Below are 22,280 nucleotides of genomic sequence, written 5' to 3' on the forward strand. Positions count from 1 at the left end.
AGACCCCCTAAAACCTCCTCAGACCTCCTCAAACCTCCTCACATTCAGTCTGACCTATACCCTGAGTTTTGATCTGACTCTGAGTTTATACTGGTCTCGTTCACCTGGAGGTGTTACCATGGAGACCAGGTAATAAAATGACAAGAACAGATTCATCTGAGGTCAGGAGGAGCAGGAGGAGGAGAAAGAGGAGCAGGAGGAGGACCAGGAGGAGGAGGAGGAGGAGGAGGAGGAGAGGGAGGTGAAGAATAAGAAGCAGTAGCAGGAGAAAGAGGAGGAGTATTAATAAGTGTGGTGGTAAATAATTAGAATAATTAGACCCTGTAGGGGGCAGTACAACAAAGAGAATTTGAAGAAGAATTAACCTTTATATAAAATCTATGACAGAAACAAACCACCAGAAATGAATAAATAAGTCATTAATATGAACTGCGCCCCCCGGTGGTTCAGTCTAAAAAAAACGCTAAGAAAAATGTCTGCTAACATGCTAACATGCTAATTTCCTAGAAGAAAATTCAGTGTGTTTGAGTTTAATCTGCTAGCATGCTAACATTTGCTAATTAAAAATAAAGACAAACTCTTCTTCCACTTGTTCACATTTAACCACATTATTATTATATCAGTCATATTATTATTATATCAGTCATATTATTATAATATCAGCCTTATTATTATCAGTCGTTTTATTCCTTCTCTCTCTGTTGTATTTCCCTTTTATCTGTTATTATCCATTCATTTATCTTTTTATCCTTTTATTTATTTAAAAGCTTTTTTATCACCTGTGATCTAAAGTTGCTCTGTGTTGAAGGAATACAGCTCTCTGCTAAATGAACTCTTGTTAATATTGTGTTTTTTTCTTTTCCTGCAGCCGTCTAAATAATTAGCTTTTGTTGTAGAAAATGATGAATTTGGGCAGTTAATTTATCGACCGGCCGGCTCCTCTCGATGTGCTTTGCTTTAGAAAGCCATTAATCAATGGATGAAAACACCTAATTCTACCACTGCCCTGCTCCTCTCTTCCTCCTTCTCTTTCTTCTTCTCTTCTTTCTTTCTTTGTGGATCCCCAGCGTCGACACCGAAGGAGAATTGTAAATAAATATGATCATGACGAAGTAGAGAAATAACAGTTTGTGTATATTTAGATTAAAATATAAAAAAAAGAAGCACATATTCTTCATTTCTAATTGTTTAAAACACACAAACTATTCGTAGAACCCGTTAAAGAACAAAACTCCTTGAAATGATTCCTTAATGAGACGTTATCATAACTCATGGTTTAGTTTTTGCACAAACAGCTGAAAGATTCGTTCTCTCTGCAACAGATGCATGAAAAAATTTGCAGACGAGGACGTCGTCTGTTAGGAGGAATTTGGCTGCAGTAAAAATACAAAATTCCCTTTGATTTGTTGTAACGGAGGAACTGGAGAAGTTCATGTTTAAGATTTAAGTTATTTAATATCTGAATGTGTAGAAAACACATTTAACATCTATTTTTTTTTTTACGTATAATTACAGTAGAGACATTAATTCAATACTTACCAGAATATTTTGCAGAGAATTCAAACCGTGAAGAAAATCCTGCAGGAGCTGAAGCATTTATTTAACAAACTGATCCCAGTAAATCTTTATTTATATGACGCTGGTCAATGCACGATCTTAAACAAATGCAAAAATCAAAAGGCCTAAAAACGGTCCAAGGATTCGTGCCACAGTATTCAAAACATCACATTGGAAAGAAAAATATTTAAAGATTAAACTTTATAGGGGAAGAATAGGAAGACAGAGAGAGGAGGAAAATAAAGAGTGGAAGGAGTTATTGATATTATTATTAGCCTATCAATGCATAATCTTAAAGAAATGCAAAAAACTTTACACTTACAAATCTGACAGGAGTTTTAATTTCCCAGATATTTTAACGCTGCACAATTGATCAGTTTCCCCGGCTAACATTTAAAAAAAAACATGAAAAAGTGGCTAAATATTCTGTAGATGCACAGATTTTTTATTATTAGATTTACTAAAAATTACTTAAACATAACTGTTAGCCACAGCCTTGTTAGTTATTAAGTCTAAAAATATGCATTTTACAGATGATTCTTGCAGACGTTTGAAATAAATCCTACATATTAGAATCTCTGGTATGGAAATAGACAAAAACAAATAAACATGAGCAAGTTCATGTTTCTTTTTTGTGAAACCACAGATGTGAGAGTCGCGTCTAATTCCTTAGCAAATGGAAATAAAGGTGTATCAGTGGATTCATCTTATTTTAATGTCAAAAACTACTCGTTACGTTTGGTTTTTCCCTTAAAAAAAAAAAATAAAAAGTCAACTCAAATCCTCCTTAAATCTGAGCTGTGTGCAGGAGGAGGAGGAGGAGGAGGAGGAGGAGGCCTGAGATGTGAACTACCAACCCTGCGCCTCGTCCAATCCACATTCCTCCCGGCTGAAAAAGTCGCTCTAAGCCGACAAGAGTTCACTTTCAGACGCTTGTGTTTGTGTTTTTGTTCGTTATCAATCCACCAGAGGTCCCGAGGATGACAAATGGGTCCTGTCAGGGCGACGCCAGTCATAACAACACACACATTTACGCTTTCAGGCATTTAGCTGATGTTCTTATCCACGGCAGCAGCTCACAATGACTGATCCTTCACACACACACACACACACACACACACACACACACACACTGTACGCTGCACAGGCCACTGCAGCAGACGGGTGGGAAAGCTCGAGGGTTGTCGTGGATAACAAGTCAGACCCAAAACACAAAGAGGTCGGCTGTAATCTGTCTTATCTACACACACATATACACACACACACACACAGATATACGTTACATACGCTGAACGAAAGTGGGCGAAGGGGAGGTGAGATGACAGCATGACCACCTACCAGACCAGAAATAAGAATAATAACATATAATAATGCTAATAAATCAGATAATTTAAGTTCAGGTTTAGTCTGAACTTGAATTAGGAGAAAAAAACTAAAGCTTTAAAACATCGTTCATCTTTCCCGAGAATAGACCAGACGTCTTCAACGTTTTTCAGACACTTTATTAAAGTTGTGGGGGATATATATATATTTTTTTTATATGAAAAAATGTGTAATCAACCAAAGATTTTGCCACTCCCCCTGCAGGTCATGAACCCCCTGTTAAAGAACTTTACAGGAGGGATCACTTGTAAAATAAAGCATCATCTGCGTATAAAGTGATTCTTTTTTTTTTATTTTTTTGCTTGTTGAAGCTGAGAGTTTGTCTCTACTGGACGTTCTGGGCTCTGGTTGTGTCGCTAACCCTGTAGTTAAAGAGTAGAACGTTGAAATATTGTTGATTTATGGACACAGTTGGATAATCATCTATTTGAATATGGTGGTAGGAACCAAAATGGTGGACAATGTGTTCCTCAGTTTAAATGTTTTGGAGGAAACTGCGCATTTAAATCATTTGTCAATCAACTGGATGAGTAGCTCTCACAACTAAAGGCTGAGCATGATCAGAGAGAGACGCCAATAGACGATAAAAGAGACTCAAAACATCAACAAAAAGACGTTAACTAATAAAAAATAGATACAAAAAGAAACTCAAAGGGTGGTCTGGATTTATTTGGTAGGAACCAAAGTGGTGGATTTCATGTCTCTTTAGCTCTTTAGCCCAAATGAATCCAGGACGTCCTGATGTGATCGGATGTAATTTAAAGACTGGATTAATCTGGACATGTTTGAAGAACGTGGCCCAACGTGAATCTTTAAATCTGTCTTTCGATGCTGCTTTAGAACGTCCACAAATGGTTTACAGTTTATGTCAAGGTGCTGAAGCTGTGGTGGAACTCCAAGTGAAGTCCTGCATGTACCAATAATAACATTAACTTCAGATGTGTGTGGTTTGTTTTGGATCATTTTAGACCTTCAGCTAATGCAGGTAGATTTAACACATAGATCAGATACTGAATCCTTATCGTACGGGGCCACTTAAAGGTTTTTGGACCCTTGAGAAACTCCTACATTTCTCCATAAAAATAACTCAAAACTGTTTTTCACACTGAAAGAAAACAAAAATATAACACTTTTGTCTCATGTTTGTGTTGAAGTGTGTGATGACAACAGATCAAAGGAGCTTTGTGAGGAGCTCAGAAAAAGAGTTGTTGTTGCTCATCAGGCTGGAAAAGGTTCCACAACCATCTGTAAAGAGTCTGGAAGCCACAAATAATCCACAGAGAGTCAGACAGATTGAAGACGACTGTTCCCCTCCACAGGATTGGTCCACCAACAAACATCACTCCATCATAGTGGGAGAGGAACCAGAGGAACCCAGGGGAACTTCTAAGCAGCTAAAGGCCTCTCTCACATTGGCTGATGTTCATGTTGATGAATCCACTCAACAACCAAAGACACTGCTCTCTGTCCACAAAGAACATGTGGGACAGTGTTTAGTGGACAGATGAGACCAGAGTAGAACTAGTTTGGTTTAAAATCGTTTGGAGATGAACCAACACTGCATTCCAGCATCAGAACCTCATCCCTCCATGAAACATGGGGGCGCTAATGTCCTGGTTTGGGCCTGTTCTGCTGCATCTGCTCATAATTGATGGACCAATGAACTGTGAATTCTACCAGTGAACTCTGAAAGAAAATGTCAGGACATGAGTCCATGAGCTGAATGTGAAGAGAAACTGGGTCATGGCGGAAGACAAGAGCCCAAGAACACCAGTGGTTCTCCAGAAGAACCAGATGAATGTTTAGGAACAAGTCAAAGTCCTGATTTTCATCCAGTAGAAATGTTGGAGCATCAGCTGATGAGAGGAAACCACCAACATCTCACAACTCAGCTGGTTCTGATCTGGGATCAAATTCCTCCAACTGATCAATAGTTACTGGAAATATTTAGTTACAAGGATCTGACAGCAGAACCTGGACATGTGGCTGACTTTAGCACCTCACTAGCTGGGTTCACATGGCGCCAAATATTACGATTTCTTAAATAGAATGAAATTTCATTGGGTTTCACAGGGGAGAATAATCCTTTTCCCCAAACGATCTAAAGTTGTGTAAACGGTGAATCTGAGCTCAGTCAGACTCCGTTCTGTCTGAGCTTGTTTTTAATACCAACTCTGAAAGAGTAAAGACATTATCTCACGCTTACATGGCAGCAAAAATAGAAATATTGAACTGTTTAAAAAGGTCCATCAAAAAATTCACATATTTGAAACAAAGACCTGCTGCTATGAGGCCAAACAACACAACAGAAAAAGTGGACGTGACCCCACAAACTGTTGCTTTAATAATACAAGTGTAAAAACAAAAGCAACTAATATGCTGATTACATCAGTCACGTGATGTTTTCTTCGGTCTGCGCATGTCACACTTCTGTAAAACGGCTGTTGTGATTAAAAGTAGAGGTTCATGTCAACACCAGATCAGAACAGATGAGTTCATATCAGAATGAGATGAACTCATCTGTTTCTCTTCGTCCACTTTCAGAAGTTGTGTGAGAAAACAGAGGTGGTTTTTTATTTCAGAGCAGTTAGAAGAAGTTGTTGGCGTCTGTGTGCAGATAAAGATCTGTTCAGCTCGTTCAGACCGTGTTCACATTAGAAGAAGAGGAGGATGAAACAGAGAGAGAGTTTGAAGAAGATGAGGATGAAGGAGCGTGTGAGAGCGGAGAGGAGGAGAGAGGAATGATACGTGTGAATTAGAGAGAGAGAGAGAGAGAGAGACTATGGGAGACGGGGGGAGGGAGAGGGGAGGAGGGGAGAAGGAGAGAGGGAGACTCTCTCGCTGCTCCGCTTCTCTAGTTTTGGCTCCGGAGACGCGGAGGACGCAGCGAACTGTCCCGGCTCCCCCTCGATGGTTCACCGCAGCCCGGAGGAGGGACAGACCTTCCACAGAACCCCGGAAACCAGCACCCAGGAGCCGCGCGCACTCTGACAGATGTAAGCCTCCTCTGGCCCCACCAACTTTCACATTTAAACAAAAAAAAAAAGAAAAGGAAAAGGAAAAGGAAAAGGCGCATCCAGGTAAACTCCGGGAGAAACCTAACGGAGCGTCCGCGCGTCTCTCCCCGCCCACCGCTGCCTCTGCTTCGGACACAGACCACGCACCGGACCGCGGATCTTAAACACTCTCTGGACTAATCCGGATTATTATTATTACTGTTTATTCACTTTTTTTCTCCTCGACGCCTGGTTTACAAACTAAAGCAAAGAGCGCATGTGAGTGTGTGCGCGCGTTTTGCGTTGCTTTTTATTTGGTTTGGGGCTGATTTGATGTGTGCGTAAAGTCCGCGTTAAAATAACCAACAGAGAGCGCAGCAGAGGAGGGTCAGGCTGCCTGGGTCCGTTTATACTCTGCGCTTTATTGGCTCCACGAGTTTACGTCTCGGAAACATCCTTTAAACATTTCCTTTAAAGACAAGATTGAGGAAAATACCAATTATTTTGTGTAGTTAAAAGAAGAATCTTTTTCCTGATGTTCTTCATAATATTTGATCATTTTAATGCTTCTTTATTAAATTCAAATTCTAGGATGTGTGTTAGAAATGAGTCTCTTCTTTCTAAATAAAATGTCTTTTTAAAAACACTGGAGCAGATCAGATTAAACCTGAGATTTTATTTACATCCCACAACAACAAGTCTCTGAAACACGAAATATATTAAAAAAAATTAATAGAAACATGTGTTTCAGGATCAGTTTGAGATGAAAACATTAAACTCAGCATTAGGCCTCAAACTTTATGATTTAATAATCTGTCAAATAACTCAAATAAATAAATTTCTAATGTCTCGTCAGATTAAACTAATCTGAGGACGAAGCGGCTGAAACTTGAACCCGTTTGATTCAAACACACTTTGTGATGAGTTGTGACTTTAATGTGGATCCTGAAGCTGAAGAAGTTTATTTGTGCCGGTGACTCGTGTCCCTGTGTGTCTCCTCTCTCCTCCTCCTCCTCCTCCAGCGTGGAGCCATGCTGAAGCCCGGTGACCCCAGCGGCTCGGCCTTCCTGAAGGTGGACCCGTCCTACCTGCAGCACTGGCAGCAGCTCTTCCCTCAGGCTCAGCTCAAAGCTCCTCTGGCACCGCCGCCTCCGCCCGACCGCCTCTCCATCCCCATGGACGCCCTGCGCCCCAGCCGCCTGCACAGCCACCTCCTGGCCTCCACGCACTGCGCGTCCTCCTCCTCCTCCTCCTCCACGTCCTCCTCCTCCGTAGCCTCCTCTTCAGCGGCGGCGGCAGCAGCGGCGGTGGCGGCAGCTCTCACCCCGTCCTCCTCCATCTCCATCTCCACCTCTGCAGGGCTCTCCCAGCTCCCCGTGCCCCAGCAGATCGCTCTGTTCGGGCAGGCGCTGGCCCCCGTGTGCACCGGGCCTGGAGCAGGAGGAGGAGGAGGAGGAGGAGGAGGAGCAGGAGGAGCAGGAGGAGATCTGGTCGTGGTGGTTCCTCCTGAGAACCAGCAGGGTCACAACCCGGCAGCGGGGCTTCTCCATCAGGCCAAAGAGCAGAGCTGTGGGGGTGTTGGGGTGGTGTCGTCCAGCGTGAAGAGCAGCGGCGGAGGAGGAGGAGGTGGAGGAGGTGGAGGAGGTGCAGGAGGATGCAGCAGTGAGGACCGGGGAGGAGAAGGAGGCGGTAAAGGGTCCAGGTTCAAGTTGACGTCGGAGGAGCTGGACTATTACCTGTACGGACAACAGAGGATGGAGATCATCCCCCTGAGCAACCACACGGGAGAACTCAACAACCGTACGTACGCAACACACACACAACACACAGACACACACACAGACACACACAAGCCACACAGGAACACACAACAACACTACAGACACACACACAGGAACACCCTGACAGACACACACACAGACACACACACAGACACACACACAGACACACACAGACACACACACAGACACACACAGACACACACTGACCCCGTCACTGCTCCTCATCAGTGTCGCTCTTATTTTAGATTTAAATTCATTTATTTATCTGTAAATAAATCAGATTCACGTCTCTCGATTCGTATAAAATCCCTTTAATTCCCTCTGAAGTTTCTCTGCGTACGATCGTTTTCAGCAAATTTTTATCTTTATGAAACAAAAATAATCATAATCTGTAAAAATAAATCAGCTCAGAAATAATCTCATTTTATTTCTGTAAAACCTTTAAAAAGAAATCGGTGTCGTTCACGGAGCTTTAACGTTTTAATGTGACAAATATATAAAAGAACAGGAGATAGAAAGTTTTATTTTTATGATTTAATTTACATTTTTTTCTTACAAAACTTTTTTATTATTATTTGTTTGTCCCTAAATAATGTAATTGATTTATTAAGCAGATATTGGATGTGACAGGCAGCGTGTGAGAAGCTGTGAGACATGTTACAGTTTGACAGCTGCTGTGTTGGACAGTAGGAGGAGGAGGAGGAGGAGGAGGAGGAGGAGGAGGTGGTCAGAGGTCAGAGGTCAGAGGTCAGCCAGGAGCAGCCCTGCACTCACACTAAATATTAACCAGAGTCCATTCACATTCTCTGTTAAAACACGACAGAATTCTTCTCTCTGCACCTGTTCCTCCACAGATTCAAGTCAAACATTCAATTAAGAGAAAAGGAGCAAAAATAAAAAACACGTTTTAAGATTTTTAATGAAATAATTCAACTTTTACAGCTTTAAAAACTCTTCTTTTTTTATTTTAACACAACTTTTATAACTGTCCGTCTGAGCGCGCTCTAGTTTCTGCTGCGCGTGGACTCGTGTCCGCGGAGCTTCGAGCTCCGTGGTGCGTAAAAGACGCGCCGTTCGAAACCGCCTCAGTCCGAAGCTGAGCTGCGTTTACTCAGAGATACCGGGGGCGTCATGTCCCCTCACGGTCCGGGGGGACGGGGGGGTGAGAGTCTCCCCTCACGGTCCGGGGGGACGGGGGGGTGAGAGTCTCCACTCACGGTCCGGAGGAAGGAGCTCAGCGGCCCCGTTAATCCGCGAGAAACGGCACCAAACGCGAGAGGCCAAAAGATCGATGTGAAGTCTGGAAGTGGAGACACGTTTAAGTTCTCCACTAATAATTAAATTAAATTAAATTAAATTAAATTAAATTAAAGGATTTAATTTCTATTCTATATTTTAAATAATTATCCCCCTGATGTTTGTTATTTCTTAATATTTCTAAAAACTGCTCAGACTTTAATATTTTAATTTATCCAAATGTTTCCGCGCGGTTTCACGGCTCATTCAGAGCAGGTTAGACTTTAACATTAAAATAGTTTTTATTTTTTTTGTGTGTGTGTTTCTAATTTAAAAATGAATTTTTGCCGGTGACACGTGACGCGTCTGAGCTGCTGCTTTTTTTTTTCTCCGCTTTACTTTTAAATAATAATCCAGGAACGTAAAGAGTCGTAACTTCTTCTTCAGGGTCCAGACGGCGAATCTCCACACACACACACACACACACACACACACACACACACACACACACACACACACACACACACACACACACACACCGTGCGCGCGTATTCCGCGGTGATAAAACGGACCATCAGCAGTAATCTGAGTCGATGCGCGCCGGCAGGACCGATGAGGGATGGAGGGACAAGCAGGAATTAATTGCCGTATATAGTTTTGTGTTTGTGGAGGAGAGAGAGAGGGAGAGAGAGGGAGGAGGAGGAGGAGGAGGAGGAGGAGGAGGAGGAGGAGGGGATCGATCCACCGGCCTACCGGCCCGCTATTTATCATCCCTACACGGCCGTATTGAGGTCTCTGGGGTGGGTGTGAGTGGAGTGGAGTGGAGTGGGGGTGTAGATAAAGAAGTCACACACCACAAACTCCCCCATGACTCACTGTCTGACCTCCATTATTAATTACACCATTATTATTATAATAATAATAATAATTATTATTATTATAGCGCGATATATATTTCAATTAAAATATTTTTATGTGTAAAAAATATTTATTAATCGACATATGCCAATTCTACCATAGTTTAAATTCTATACGATAAAAATATTTTTAGGTTATTATTTTTTATTTTACTTTAATGTGACATTTACATTAAAATAAAAAATGACAATATTTATCAATTATTAATTAATACATATACAGTCGATAAGTGTTTTTATACTTAATATCATTTAATAATAATTGATGAGTGTATTTATATACCTGCGTATATACAGTTAATATATTTGTTTCATATATATGATATATGTTATTAGCATGTGTTATGCGTTAATTTATGTATGAATTAATAATTTATTTAATTATTGCAAAAACAAATTATATGCAATAAACCTTTTAGATATTTTATTGGCAAATAAATAAATAAATAAATAACATGTGTTTCAGACTGAAGCTCATAAAAGCATCGGTCCACAGACACAGAATTAATATTATAATAATAATAATAATTATATAATTAATAAAATATAAAACCTTTACTCTCTTTTCTTTGTGTATATTTTGTATTTTAAGACGTTTTAAATATATTAACCAATGATAAAAAAAGAGGATCCTAATTCATCTGTTTAATATCGACTCAGTCTGAAATATTCTCACTTTAAATTCCCAGTTTGAGTGAAACTCTTAAGAAAACACTACGTTTCCCAGAATGCAGCACTAATTTATTTAGTTTAAAAAAACAAAACAAAACATCCTTCAGACACTCAAACAGAAAAGTCCTTCTCTAAACATTTTGGTTGTGAGATGCATTCGTGAACACGACGTCAGAATAATCCAGATGAAGCAAAGACCCAGTAAATAATCAAACGTCCACGAATCCACGCGACGTTTATCAGGAATAAACTGAACTAACCTGAGAACAGATCATCAGCCGCACGGTTTAAAAGAAGAAGAAAACGTTCAGGAAAACTTGTGAGTGGAAGTGATGTTTGGAGTTAACGTCAGCCGGAAGTTTTATTGTCATTTAATAAAGACACAGAGCCAGAGACGTTTCTGTCTTCCTGTCTTTCTGTCTTCCTGTCTTTCTGTCTTTCTGTCTTTCTGTCTTTCTGCAGAGACTCACAAACCCTCATGGATCTTTAACTCCTTCTGATTCAGGCCGAGGCTGCGCGACGTGTTTATTCATCTAAAACCGGCACTAAACCGGCCCCGTCTCACTAAAACTGACTTTTACACGCTAGTAAAAGGTGTTGTGAACGCACCGCTCTCTGCCTGCGTCGTCTCAAAGGAAAAGTCTCAGAGGAGGAATCAGGTTTTTGTTTGATATTACAAGTTGTCAGAGTAAAGAAAAGACCTGCGCGTCTGACATGAGCAAAAAAATCAAATACAATAAAAGTTCCTCGTCATAAAACTCTGCTGGTGCAGCTTTAATTTATTAAACCTGAAAAAGATTTGCCAGTTTTAAACATAACAAGTCAAATCAAATAAAAGTGATTGATTATTCTGCAGCAGGATAACAAAGATGAGAATATAAATGGACAAATGGGAGAGTTATGACGTCTGATGGAGAATAATAAACAAGTTTTATTGAATTTTTTGCCTGAAACTGTGAGATTTTCATGTGAAAACTGCTGGAAATGATTGAATTTAACATAACAGACAAATGCGAGTATATTTTCTTATTACTGTAATCTAAAAAAGTATTATATATCTTATACTTTATGTAGTCAAATCCTTAAAAACCCTTAAAATTATTATTGATGAAAGTGATTTAGTGTTTTTTTTCCCCAAAATTTGTTCAAATAAATAAATAATTTAAATGAATAATAAACTGGCGTTTACCAAAACAACAGTTTTATTTGGGTTTGATCGATTAAAGCTGCATCGTGATGTTCCCGACCACCAGGGGGCAGCAGAACAAACGAAGAGTATTTTCTCACTTAATAAAAACACATTACATCAATTACTGAGAAATATATAAAAAAAAACATTTGTAGATAAAGATCAAGTTATTGTATTTTATTATATTTCATTAGAGTCACGATTTTATAAAGAGGTTTAATGTTTAATGTGAACACAAGACGTACGATCTTCTTAAAAATGTGTCTTTGCTTTTTCGATTTGATGGATTAAAGCTGCAACTCAAGTTTTATGACCACCAGGGGGCAGAAGAACACATGATTTATTATTATTATTATTATATTTAGTCATAATTTTGACGTAAGAATCTAATCTTAAATAAACGCTGTGTTTGTTTGAAGGGAAACAAGTCGTGAGAAATATAAATATAAATGATTATTTATATTTTATTAAATTCTGGACCTTAAAAGACGTTATATGTATTTTTATAACTAGTAGCTATAATATGTTCTTTAAAAGTTTTTAAAGAAGTTGATCTTATAATATTTTGGTTTGATGAATTAAAGCTGCACCAGTTGATTTATGGCCACTAGGGGGCAGAAGGACTAAAATAGACTCGTGTAAATATTAGTTTTTATGCCAAACGTGTTGGTTAATAGTCGCGTTTCTCTAAATTTAGCCGTAGACACAGTTTTTTCCCTCTGATGTCTCCGCTTTGGGCTCCACCGCGTCCTCACAAAGAGCCGCCGACGAAGGAGAAAAAACTAGAAGCTAAAATGTGAATCGGGCCCTCGCTGTGTGGTCCCTCCTCATCTGGACTCACAGCTGCGCTGGAAACAAGCGGCGCTATTAACGTCCGCAGCCTTTATGAAGTGTGATGTTTTTTTTTTTGTTGTCGAGCAGAAGTCCAGCGGGTTTGTTACTGAACCTCGACCTCCTCGCGGTTTGAGTCTGGAGACGACGCGGAGTCGGGACGCGACCGACGGAACGAGAACCGAATTTAAAAGAAGAAGAAGAAAACAGTGTTTGAGATTAGGAACAGCTCCTGCACCAATAACAACAATAATAACAATAATAATAATAATAGATTTTTAGGGAGCGGAGCGAGGGGAGGTGGTTTCCCCTGGAAACGTCTCGGGGATCAGAGGCAGAGCGGAGCTGTCTAAACACTGGCGATGGATGTAACAGAATAGTGGGTTTGAATGATGGGCAGCGAGGAGCGAACGCCATAACAAGTTCACAGCCAGTTCATCAGTCTGAGGCCGAGGAAGACGCAGAAAACAGGTCCAACGTCTCCGTGGCCTCGACATACGAGGACGATAGAACGAGAGCTGGAAGATTCTGTGGCTCTGAAACACAATGTTTAAACGTCTCAGCTGTTTTATTTCGTTTGTGAAACGTGAAAACGATGCAGACGTGAGCCTCCGCTACAGCCGAACGTCCTCGTAAATCAGCTGTTTTATTAAATCCGTTGGAATGAATCATCTTTATGCTCATTTATTTAAAGATCAGACGATTAAACGTTTACTGTTCCTCCAGTAAATCTCCTGAACAGATTCTCTGAGTCGGATCTGAGCCGTCGATCGGTTCGTTCGTTTAGTTCACTTGATGTGAGATGTTGAGGTTCAGGAAACTAAAGCGAAGAGTCTGGATCAGGGGGGTCAGACTAGTCCAGGGGCCACGTTCAGGGGGTCGGACCAGTTTCACAACAGTTTATTAACCAATAAATAATGATAATAACTCCAACGAACATTATGACGCGTTTCCATTTAACAAACTGAACTATTACAAAACATTTGTAACGTTTGTAAAGAAAAATAAGTGAAGTTTCTGTTTGAGTTCCAGGTCTAAGTGTCGCATCACGTCCACGACTCTAAAACTACAACTTTAGTTTATTTACACGATTAGATGAAAAGAAATGAGGTTCGGAGAAACTGAGGCTCCTCAAAGAACCAGTTCACATCACAAGTGATGACACCACTAAAGTTTATTGATTAAACATGAAACTATTTCATTTTGATTTGATAAATTAAAGCTGCGCCTCAATTTTATGACCACCAGGGGGCAGAAGAACAAACTATTTATTATTAATAATAATAATAATAATAATAATAATAATAATAAACTAATCTTAAGAATTAAATGTCACTTTTCTTTGAAGAGAAACCAAACTCATTCCTCCATGGGCCAGATTGGATCCTCTGCTCGGCCACTTTTGGTCCGTGGGCCGAATGTTTGACACCAGTGGTTTAGAGGTTATTATTAGCCTTCCCAGCTAACAGTAGCTCTATTAGCCTCCCTGCTAACAGTAGCTGTTCCTGGCCTCCCAGCTAACAGTAGCTCTTCCTAGCCTCCTTGCTAACAGTAGCTCTTCCTGGCCTCCCAGCTAACAGTAGCTCTCCCTAGCCTCCCAGCTAACAGTAGCTCTTATTAGCCTCCCTGCTAACAGTAGCTCTCCCTAGCCTCCCAGCTAACAGTAGCTCTTATTAGCCTCCCCAACGTACTTCCCTAGCTCCAGTACAGTAGCTCTTATATTTAGCCTCCTGCACAGTAGCTCTCCTAGCCTCCCAGCTAACAGTAGCTAAGCTCCTACTAGCCTCTTAGCTCCAGCTAACAGTAGCTCTTATTAGCCTCCCTGCTAACAGTAGCTCTCCCTAGCCTCCCAGCTAACAGTAGCTCTTATTAGCCTCTCTGCTAACAGTAGCTCTCCTTAGTCTCCCTGCTAACAGTAGCTCTTCCTAGCCTCCCTGCTAACAGTAGCTCTAATTAGCCTCCCTGTTAACAGTAGCTCTTATTAGCCTCCCAGCTAACAGTAGCTCTTATTAGCCTCCCTGCTAACAGTAGCTCTTATTAGCCTCCCTGCTCACAGTAGCTCTCCCTAGCCTCTCTGCTAACAGTAGCTCTAATTAGCCTCCCAGCTAACAGTAGCTCTTATTAGCCTCCCAGCTAACAGTAGCTCTTATTAGCCTGCCTGCTAACAGTAGCTCTTATTAGCCTCCAAGCTAACAGTAGCTCTTCCTAGCCTCCCAGCTAACAGTAGCTCTTATTAGCCTCCCAGCTAACAGTAGCTCTTCCTAGCCTCCCAGCTAACAGTAGCTCTCCCTAGCCTCCTTGCTAACAGTAGCTGTTATTAGCCTCCCTGCTAACAGTAGCTCTTCCTAGCCTCCCTGCTAACAGTCGCTGTTCTTGCTTCCATTAGCTCTATTCGACTGTAGTTTTATTTCGTTTTATTTGTGTCCGTACGTGTTTGAGGCGACATGTTTTTTTTGTTTTTTTTTCTAGCCGCCGTGTTCCTGCAGAATTTTTCCCATTTACTTGACCGTGACCCAACGTTTCAGTTTGAGGTTCCTAAACGACTCGATAATATGATTTAATTAGCTCCAATCAATCACGGTGTAAAAGTATCCGTCAGTCTATCAAACAGCTGGAGGCTTCGTTTTGGGGAAAAGCAACATTAACATCCCGTTGCTCTCGGCCTCGAAGCTCTGTGGGAGTTTTCTGTCCAGATAATCATCTCTCATTATGTTGCTCCAGTCAATTAACATCCATTACTGTCAGACTGCATCTCTGAGTAAATGTTGACACTCGCTAATTCCCAGCAATACGCTGCTCGCCACATTTAACCTGGAAAAACACAGCGGAGGGCCAAGATCCTGCGCCTCCTCCTCCTCCTCCTCCTCCTCCTCCTCTTTTACTGCTTCGCTCCGTCTCAGCGACAAAGAACCGACACATTTAACAGCAACAACTCAATAATTTACTGTTTTTATCCTGTTTTATAAACTGTTTTGACAAAATAAATCAGTTATAAATTAAATTTTTTTGTGCATTTTTTCTGTTTTCTAAAGTTTTATAGAGAAAAATACAAGTAAATAAAAAATCTTTGTTAAATTAATGTTTTTTTATTAATAATAATTTATATTTAGAGTCTTCAGCTCCTTCAAAGATTTAAAATTCAAGGTTGATTTTTTGTTTTGATAAATGAGGCGTCTGCATGAAAATAAGTTAAATAAGATTTTTTATCAGATTTTACTCTTTAATATCTTTAATATTTCTCATAATAATATGAAACACCACAAAACAAAGAGTAAAAGTGCAGAAATGTTATTGTTGATTTCATTTTTTTGTGCAAATTGTTTTACTGTTTTCTGACGTTTTATTGATAAAAACATGAGTTAATCAAGAAAAAGATTTAAACTGTGAATAATTATCCAGGTTTAAATGTAGAAATTAAAGCTTGAGGTTAATGTTTTGCATTTTTCCTGCATGAACGACGTATTTAGAGAAAAAAACAGACGAGTTTACGCTTGAATCACCTGGAATAAGACGCGTCTTCTTGTCTTTCTTTAGGCTGCGACATGTGTGCAGACAACAGGAACGGCGAGTGTCCGATGCACGGCCCGCTTCACTCCCTGCGCCGCCTGGTCGGAACCAGCAGCACCCCGGCGCCCGTCACCCTCCCGGACGTCCCTGATTGGCTGAGAGACCTGCCCCGAGAGGTGACGCCCCCGTCCACCTGTTAAACCAGGCGTTAAAACGAGCTCTACTGACCTCATGATCTCTGTCAACCACCAAAATATTAAAAAATAATTCAATAATTTACTTTAAAACTACATATTTATATCATTTACATGTAAATTATGAGTCGATCTCGTCTTAAATTGTCTCAAGTGAAGCTGCTAAATTGTCGATTTTCTGATCTTCTGCCTCTTTACATGGACAAAGAGACGACTTTTATTTTCATACTGCTGATAATTAGCATGAAGGAGGAGGAGGAGGAGGAGGAGGAGGAGCAGATTTAGGGTCCTGGATCATGGAACATTGTGTCCGGTTCTGGTTCTGGTGGAAACCAGTCAAAGGGTCCACGCTGACCTCTGACCTCTGATGAAAGCTCCCACAATCGGTCATAATATTATGGCGGATCGGTATAGACCCCTTAAATGGGCCCATACTCTATAACCCTGTTTGTTAAACTATTTTATATTATATATATATTATGTATTAAATTTATATATTTTTGTGCATTTTTTTTCACTGTTTCACTAAAGTTTTATTTTAAAAAATGAATGAATCCAGAAAATAATCAGTAAATTAATAAATGATGAGAAAAATGATCCGTCTTCGTTAAATCTAATTATTAATTAATTTAATTATTTTTATTAATTACACGTAGTCAGAAAATCTCCAGGTTCACAAAATGTTTTAAATTGAAGTTTGAGTTTAATATTTGTCATTTTTATTTTGATTTAATTGTAGTTTATAAAAACAAAAAGACAAAAAACACAGGTTGGAGCAAAATGTTTAAAAATGAATGAAAAACTTGAACCAGAACCAGGTGGATTATTTCGTGAACATCGTCCTGAACGCGGGTTCCTGGTTCTCGGTTCTCCCCCCGGTTCTGCAGGTTTGTCTCTGCACCAGCACGGTTCCTGGTCTGGGATACGGGATCTGTGCGTCCCAGAGGATCCCTCAGGGAACCTGGATCGGCCCGTTCCAGGGCGTCCCGCTGCTCCTGGACAAGCTGCAGGCGGGAACCGTGAGGAACAGTAGACACCTGTGGGAGGTAAGGGGGGGGGGGGGGGGGGGGGCTGCATTCAGGGTCCAGAACCAAACACACGACCAGACATGATCCACCTTCTTTGTTTTATTTGTTTTATCGTTTTATTTGTTTTATTATTTTTTATATCACATTTATTCTAAATGTACAATATCTAAAACACTGTGAATGAATTTATTTTTAAGAAATTCATTAATTAAAGAAAGAGAACGTGTGGAATAAAACTGATCCTTTTGGCCTTTTGGTTGTAAAAATGTTTTTTAAAATTAAGTGAATGTGTTTTCACTTTAAACATTTAACAACAGTGTAACATTATTTATCATCCTGTTAATTAAACAGTAGTTTATTATTATTATTATTATTATTATTATTATTATTATTAAGACGTTTATACACGACCACTTTACTAAAGAATTTAATTAAACTTTTAACTCTTAGTGTATGTAACTAATAATAATACAATAAATAATAATATTAGTTCAGTTATAAATATCAGTCTTTTATATAGTTTTATTATTATTTTTAAATCCATAATAAAAGCAAAAATAAATAAATAAAACTAAACTTGTCTTTTATTCTAAAGTGAGAAAAATATTAATAAAATAAATTACTTTCTACAACTAATTCCTTTCTGTGTTTTCTAATAATTATCTGCCTGAGAAATCCTGAATGAATTTATTAATTTATTAATTAATTGTTGTTGAGTGTGTGTGTGTGTGTGTGTGTGTGTGTGTGTGTGTGTGTGTGTGTGTCACCTCTCAGTCCATTGATCAGATCACATCGTATTTACATACAGTGGCAGGAGAAAAGTCAATGTGGCCGTTATAAACAGCTGCATTAGCATTAGGAGGAGGAGGAACGGGGGAGAAACGAGGGGAGGATGAGGGAGAAACGGGGGGAGGAACGGGGGGAGGACGGGGGGACGATGGGAGACGGGGAGATAGATGAGTCCCTCGTGGCCGAGCTGGTAAAGGTCAGTCAGACGACGGTTGACCGGACATCAGTCTCCCTCTGACCACAGGAGGAGGAGGTGGAGGAGGAGGAGGAGGAGGAGGAGGAAGGGGGGATGCAGGGGTCAGAGGTCAGAGGGGGATGAGGGGGGTCATTTAGGCCTCAGTCATTGGCCAAGTGCAGGAGCATCGAGTCAGGATTAAAAATAAGTTCCTCACCTTAGGAGGAAGAGGAGGAGGAGGAGGAGGATAAAGAGGAGGAGGTGCAGAGAAGAAGAAGAGGATGAAAAGAAGAAGCAGCGAGAGATAGAAGGAGGAAGAGGAAGAATAAGAGGAGGAAGTAGTAGTTTATTGTTGTTGTTTATTTGTGGGTGGATGATGAGTAGCGGTTACCATGGTTACGTCTGTCCCCTCGCATCCTTTCCCGTCCGACCCGTCCTCAGTGGAGCCGTGTCCCTCTTCGGGGCCTCGGACCAGCCCTTGCTCCTCCCCTGGAGGCCCCTCCAGGCTATAGCCTCTCATTAGGGCCTATTGACGGAGAAGCTTTGCACACAGATCCCATTAAAAGTCGCTGGTTGTTAAACTCGCTTATTGACGCCAGCCCAAACAGGAAGAGATGCGTGTCCCGCAGCCAATCAGGGGGCTCGTGTCATGTTGTCTATGGCGTCCAGGAAGGGCCAGTTTTAATTAAGACGCTCGGCGTCACGGCCGGGTGGAGCGGCGGGGAGGTGTTTCCTGGTGCTGCAGTATTTTACAGCTCGACAAATTGATCTCCTCCGAGGGCAGAAAGATTCTCCTGGAAGGTGGAAAGATTCTGTGTCTGTACAGACTTTATTCTGAAATAAATATATATATAAACAGGTTTTTATTTTAACATCACTCATGTGGCCACATGTAGAAGACAGATTATTTAAAGCACAACAGGATGCTACTAAAGAACAGGAATAGCTACTGTTAGCTGGGAGGCTAGAAAGAGCTAATTTTAGCTGGGAGGCTACAAAGAGCTATTATTAGCTGTGAGGCTAGAAAGAGCTAATTTTAGCTGGGAGGCTACAAAGAGCTATTATTAGCTGTGAGGCTAGGCAGCTAGGAATCTAGGAAGTGCTGCTGTAGCTTGTAGGCAAGGAGGAACTACTATTAGCTAGGAGGGTAGAAACAGCTACTATTAGCTGGGAGGCTAGGAGGAGCTACTATTAGCTAGGAGGCTACGAAGAGCTATTATTAGCTGTGAGGCTAGAAAGAGCTAATTTTAGCTGTGAGGCTACAAAGAGCTAATTTTAGCTGGGAGGCTACAAAGAGCTATTATTAGCTGTGAGGCTAGGCAGCTGCGAATAGCAACTACTAGCTGGGAGGCTAGGAAGTGCTGCTGTAGCTTGTAGGCTAGGAAGAACTACTATTAGCTGGTAGGCTAGGAGGAACTACTATTAGCTGGGAGGCTAGAAACAGCTACTATTGGCTGGTAGGCTTGGAGGAGCTACTATTAGCTGGGAGGCTAGGAAGTGCTACCGTAGCTTGTAGGCTATTATTAGCTGGGAGGCTAGGAAGCTAACTGGGCTAAGCTGGGTGCTACATATCAATCCTACAGAGCTGTCTGTCCTGAATGAGCTGATCAGTTGTTGTAGCCTTTATTCGTTGTAGGTCGTGTTACAGTTTGAGCGTCTCTGGCGTCTCAGACATTTCTATTTATTTATTGCTCTAAATATAAACAGAGAAACTTTGTGCGAAGCCCGGCGGACGGAGCTCCTTGTCGTCGTCGACCTCGAGGCCGTCCTGACTGAAAAGAATGTGCAGTGAAAACAGAGGAGCCGCCCGATGCCTCGGCTCTGACCTCGTCCTGCCGGGTTTTTACTGGGACGGGTCTTTTTTTTTATTTTCTTGGACAGATCAGAGAGTGGCCGAGCTGTCAGAGTCTCTTAAAACAGCAGCAGGCCTTCAGAAAAGAAAGAAAAACTGGAGCTGCCCAGTTTGAGGCCAAATATTTTGATAGTGGGCTCTTGATGGGACACATGGGGGTTCAGAAAATTCCAAAACGCTTGTTGCCGTCTTTTCTTTTCCCTTTTTTTCTTCTTCGGGTTTTCAGGTTGTTGCTGTGCTGGGTTCGCGTTCCCTGCAGAATTCCCATTGACTCTGTTGTGTTTTCCAGCGGTCTGCGGTCGCAGCGTCCAGTAAACGCTGCAGTGATTTTTCGTAACTTGTGTATCGCTGGTTTGACACCAGCACGTTAGTCACATCATTATAAATCACATGGGAGGTGTTTTATTGGTGGAAAATGACGTCCGGCCTCTCAGACGCTTTGATACAGACCCTCTGTGTTTTCCCTGGTAATAAATATCTTTGACTTTTTGACAAAAACACAACTAAACCACAGAAATATTGAGATAAACAGGTATATTGGTAATAAAAAGTCAGGCTCAGTCCGTTAATTTCACACGACTTATCTGATCTAATAGGTCATACATGTTCATATGAAGCAGGACATACCTCTTGTGCAGCAATAACTGGAAATATCGTCCACTAGTTTGGTTCCTACCACCAAATCAGTCTTGGATAAAAAGGATTAGACAAACATTTCAGCCCTGGTAACACTTCAGGTCTGGAGGTTTTTGTTAATTAAGAAGTGCAGCATCAATATACCTGCAATAATTTTACATTCTGCTTGTTTCACTCGGAAATATCCAAGAGCGTTCTCAAGGCAACTGGAGCCCGGAACGTCCACCAGAGGGCAAAGGTTAGCAAGTTAGCATGCTAAGATGATGTTAGCGCTTCTGTTTGCTTCTCCTCTCAGATCCAATAGAAACAGAGATCTGTCATTGGTTGAGATCTAGACCCGAGCTCCAGGCCTGTCTGGTCCTACTTCTGTTTTAGTTTGTGTGTCAGAATCTTTTTTCCAGGAGTTGGGTTAACGTTTCTGGCTGTGTGTGACATCACCCCGTAGGCACGGTGACTGCAGGGGTTTGAGAACAAAGACTGGGGGGTTTTTCCAGCAGCACCTCCATGTTAGAATAACATACGTACATGTATGTAGCGCCTCCATAATCCAGCAGCATGTTTGATCAGGGTGTTTTTCCAGCCTCAGAGCTGCTGCTTGTTTCCTCTCCTTCCTTCACATGTCGTGATTAGCATGTGTGGACGTTAATCACGTAGTAGAACTTCCACTTTATTTTAAGAGGGCAGGAATCAGCTGATTGGTTAGAAGCATCGGATCAGAAGGATGAAAGCTGGAGATCTTTAACACAGCTGGTGAAGGGCGGGTGGAGAAAAGCAAACTTTATTATTGATGTAGCACTTTTGAAAAGAGCGGTGCCTCGCAGGAAGAAACACAAACACCGGAGAAGATGGAGAGAAGTTCAAGACAAAGGAAAGAAGTGAGAAATTTAGAGGAAACTTTACACCAAATTTTGAATCCTGAATCGCGACGTTTTATTTGTGAAACACAAACAAATCCGACTTAAACTCATTCTACAGGTTTGCAATAAAAGAAGCAAGGACGTTGGACCTGACACGAGAACCGTGATGACGTCAACCGGCTAGTTTTATACATTTTTTAAAATAGATTTTATTATGATTATTTTTTATTTTATTTTGCTTTTATTGGATTGTCGCAGTAGAAAGACAGAAAAATGTGGAAAAGGGAGATCAGAGCAAAGGTCCCGCCAACTATCGCCTGTATGGTATGCGCCCGAACCGCTGGGACACCGCGTAAAACATTTAAAATGGAAAAGCAATGAAAAAGGTCTGCAAAAACAAACATATTACATGCCGTTCGTCCGACTCATCTACGTCTACGCCGCTTCCATAAATGGGGGGTTTTGAGTGAACAGCACTTTTCCTCTTTAACGTCCGTGGCAGTTGTGCTCTTCAGCAAGGCATCCGACCTCTCTGAGCTCCTCGGTCGGTTTTGCTCATGGCCGCCCTCTGCTCCGAGGCTTCTCCCCACTCTTTGTTTGCAGGGATGGACGCGTGCCAATAAAAATTATTCTTCTTTCTCGTGCCCAGTTCTGTTGAACTAAAGTAAATATTTGCTAAA

At 41.1% G+C, this 22,280-nt stretch overlaps 1 protein-coding gene across 3 annotated transcripts in view; it reads left to right on the top strand.

Moving 5' to 3' along the window:
• Window positions 1–5,445: 5,445 nt before the first annotated feature.
• The window catches only part of prdm6 (PR domain containing 6), an 83,215-nt gene continuing 66,380 nt past the window's right edge, over window positions 5,446–22,280 (top strand). For 2 of the 3 annotated variants that reach the window (XM_047592920.1, XM_047592918.1), the window contains exons 1-4: window positions 5,446–5,936; window positions 6,959–7,736; window positions 16,097–16,245; window positions 17,151–17,309. In XM_047592920.1, the coding sequence (XP_047448876.1) occupies window positions 6,968–7,736; window positions 16,097–16,245; window positions 17,151–17,309 (1,077 nt within the window). In that variant the 5' untranslated portion in view covers window positions 5,446–5,936; window positions 6,959–6,967. Of the gene's footprint in view, window positions 6,216–6,958; window positions 7,737–16,096; window positions 16,246–17,150; window positions 17,310–22,280 lie in introns of all 3 variants that reach the window. The other variant, XM_047592919.1, reaches the window with a different exon arrangement.

The sequence above is a fragment of the Mugil cephalus genome, chromosome 8 (assembly GCF_022458985.1).
Source record: "Mugil cephalus isolate CIBA_MC_2020 chromosome 8, CIBA_Mcephalus_1.1, whole genome shotgun sequence".
Classification (NCBI taxonomy): Eukaryota; Metazoa; Chordata; class Actinopteri; order Mugiliformes; family Mugilidae; genus Mugil; species Mugil cephalus.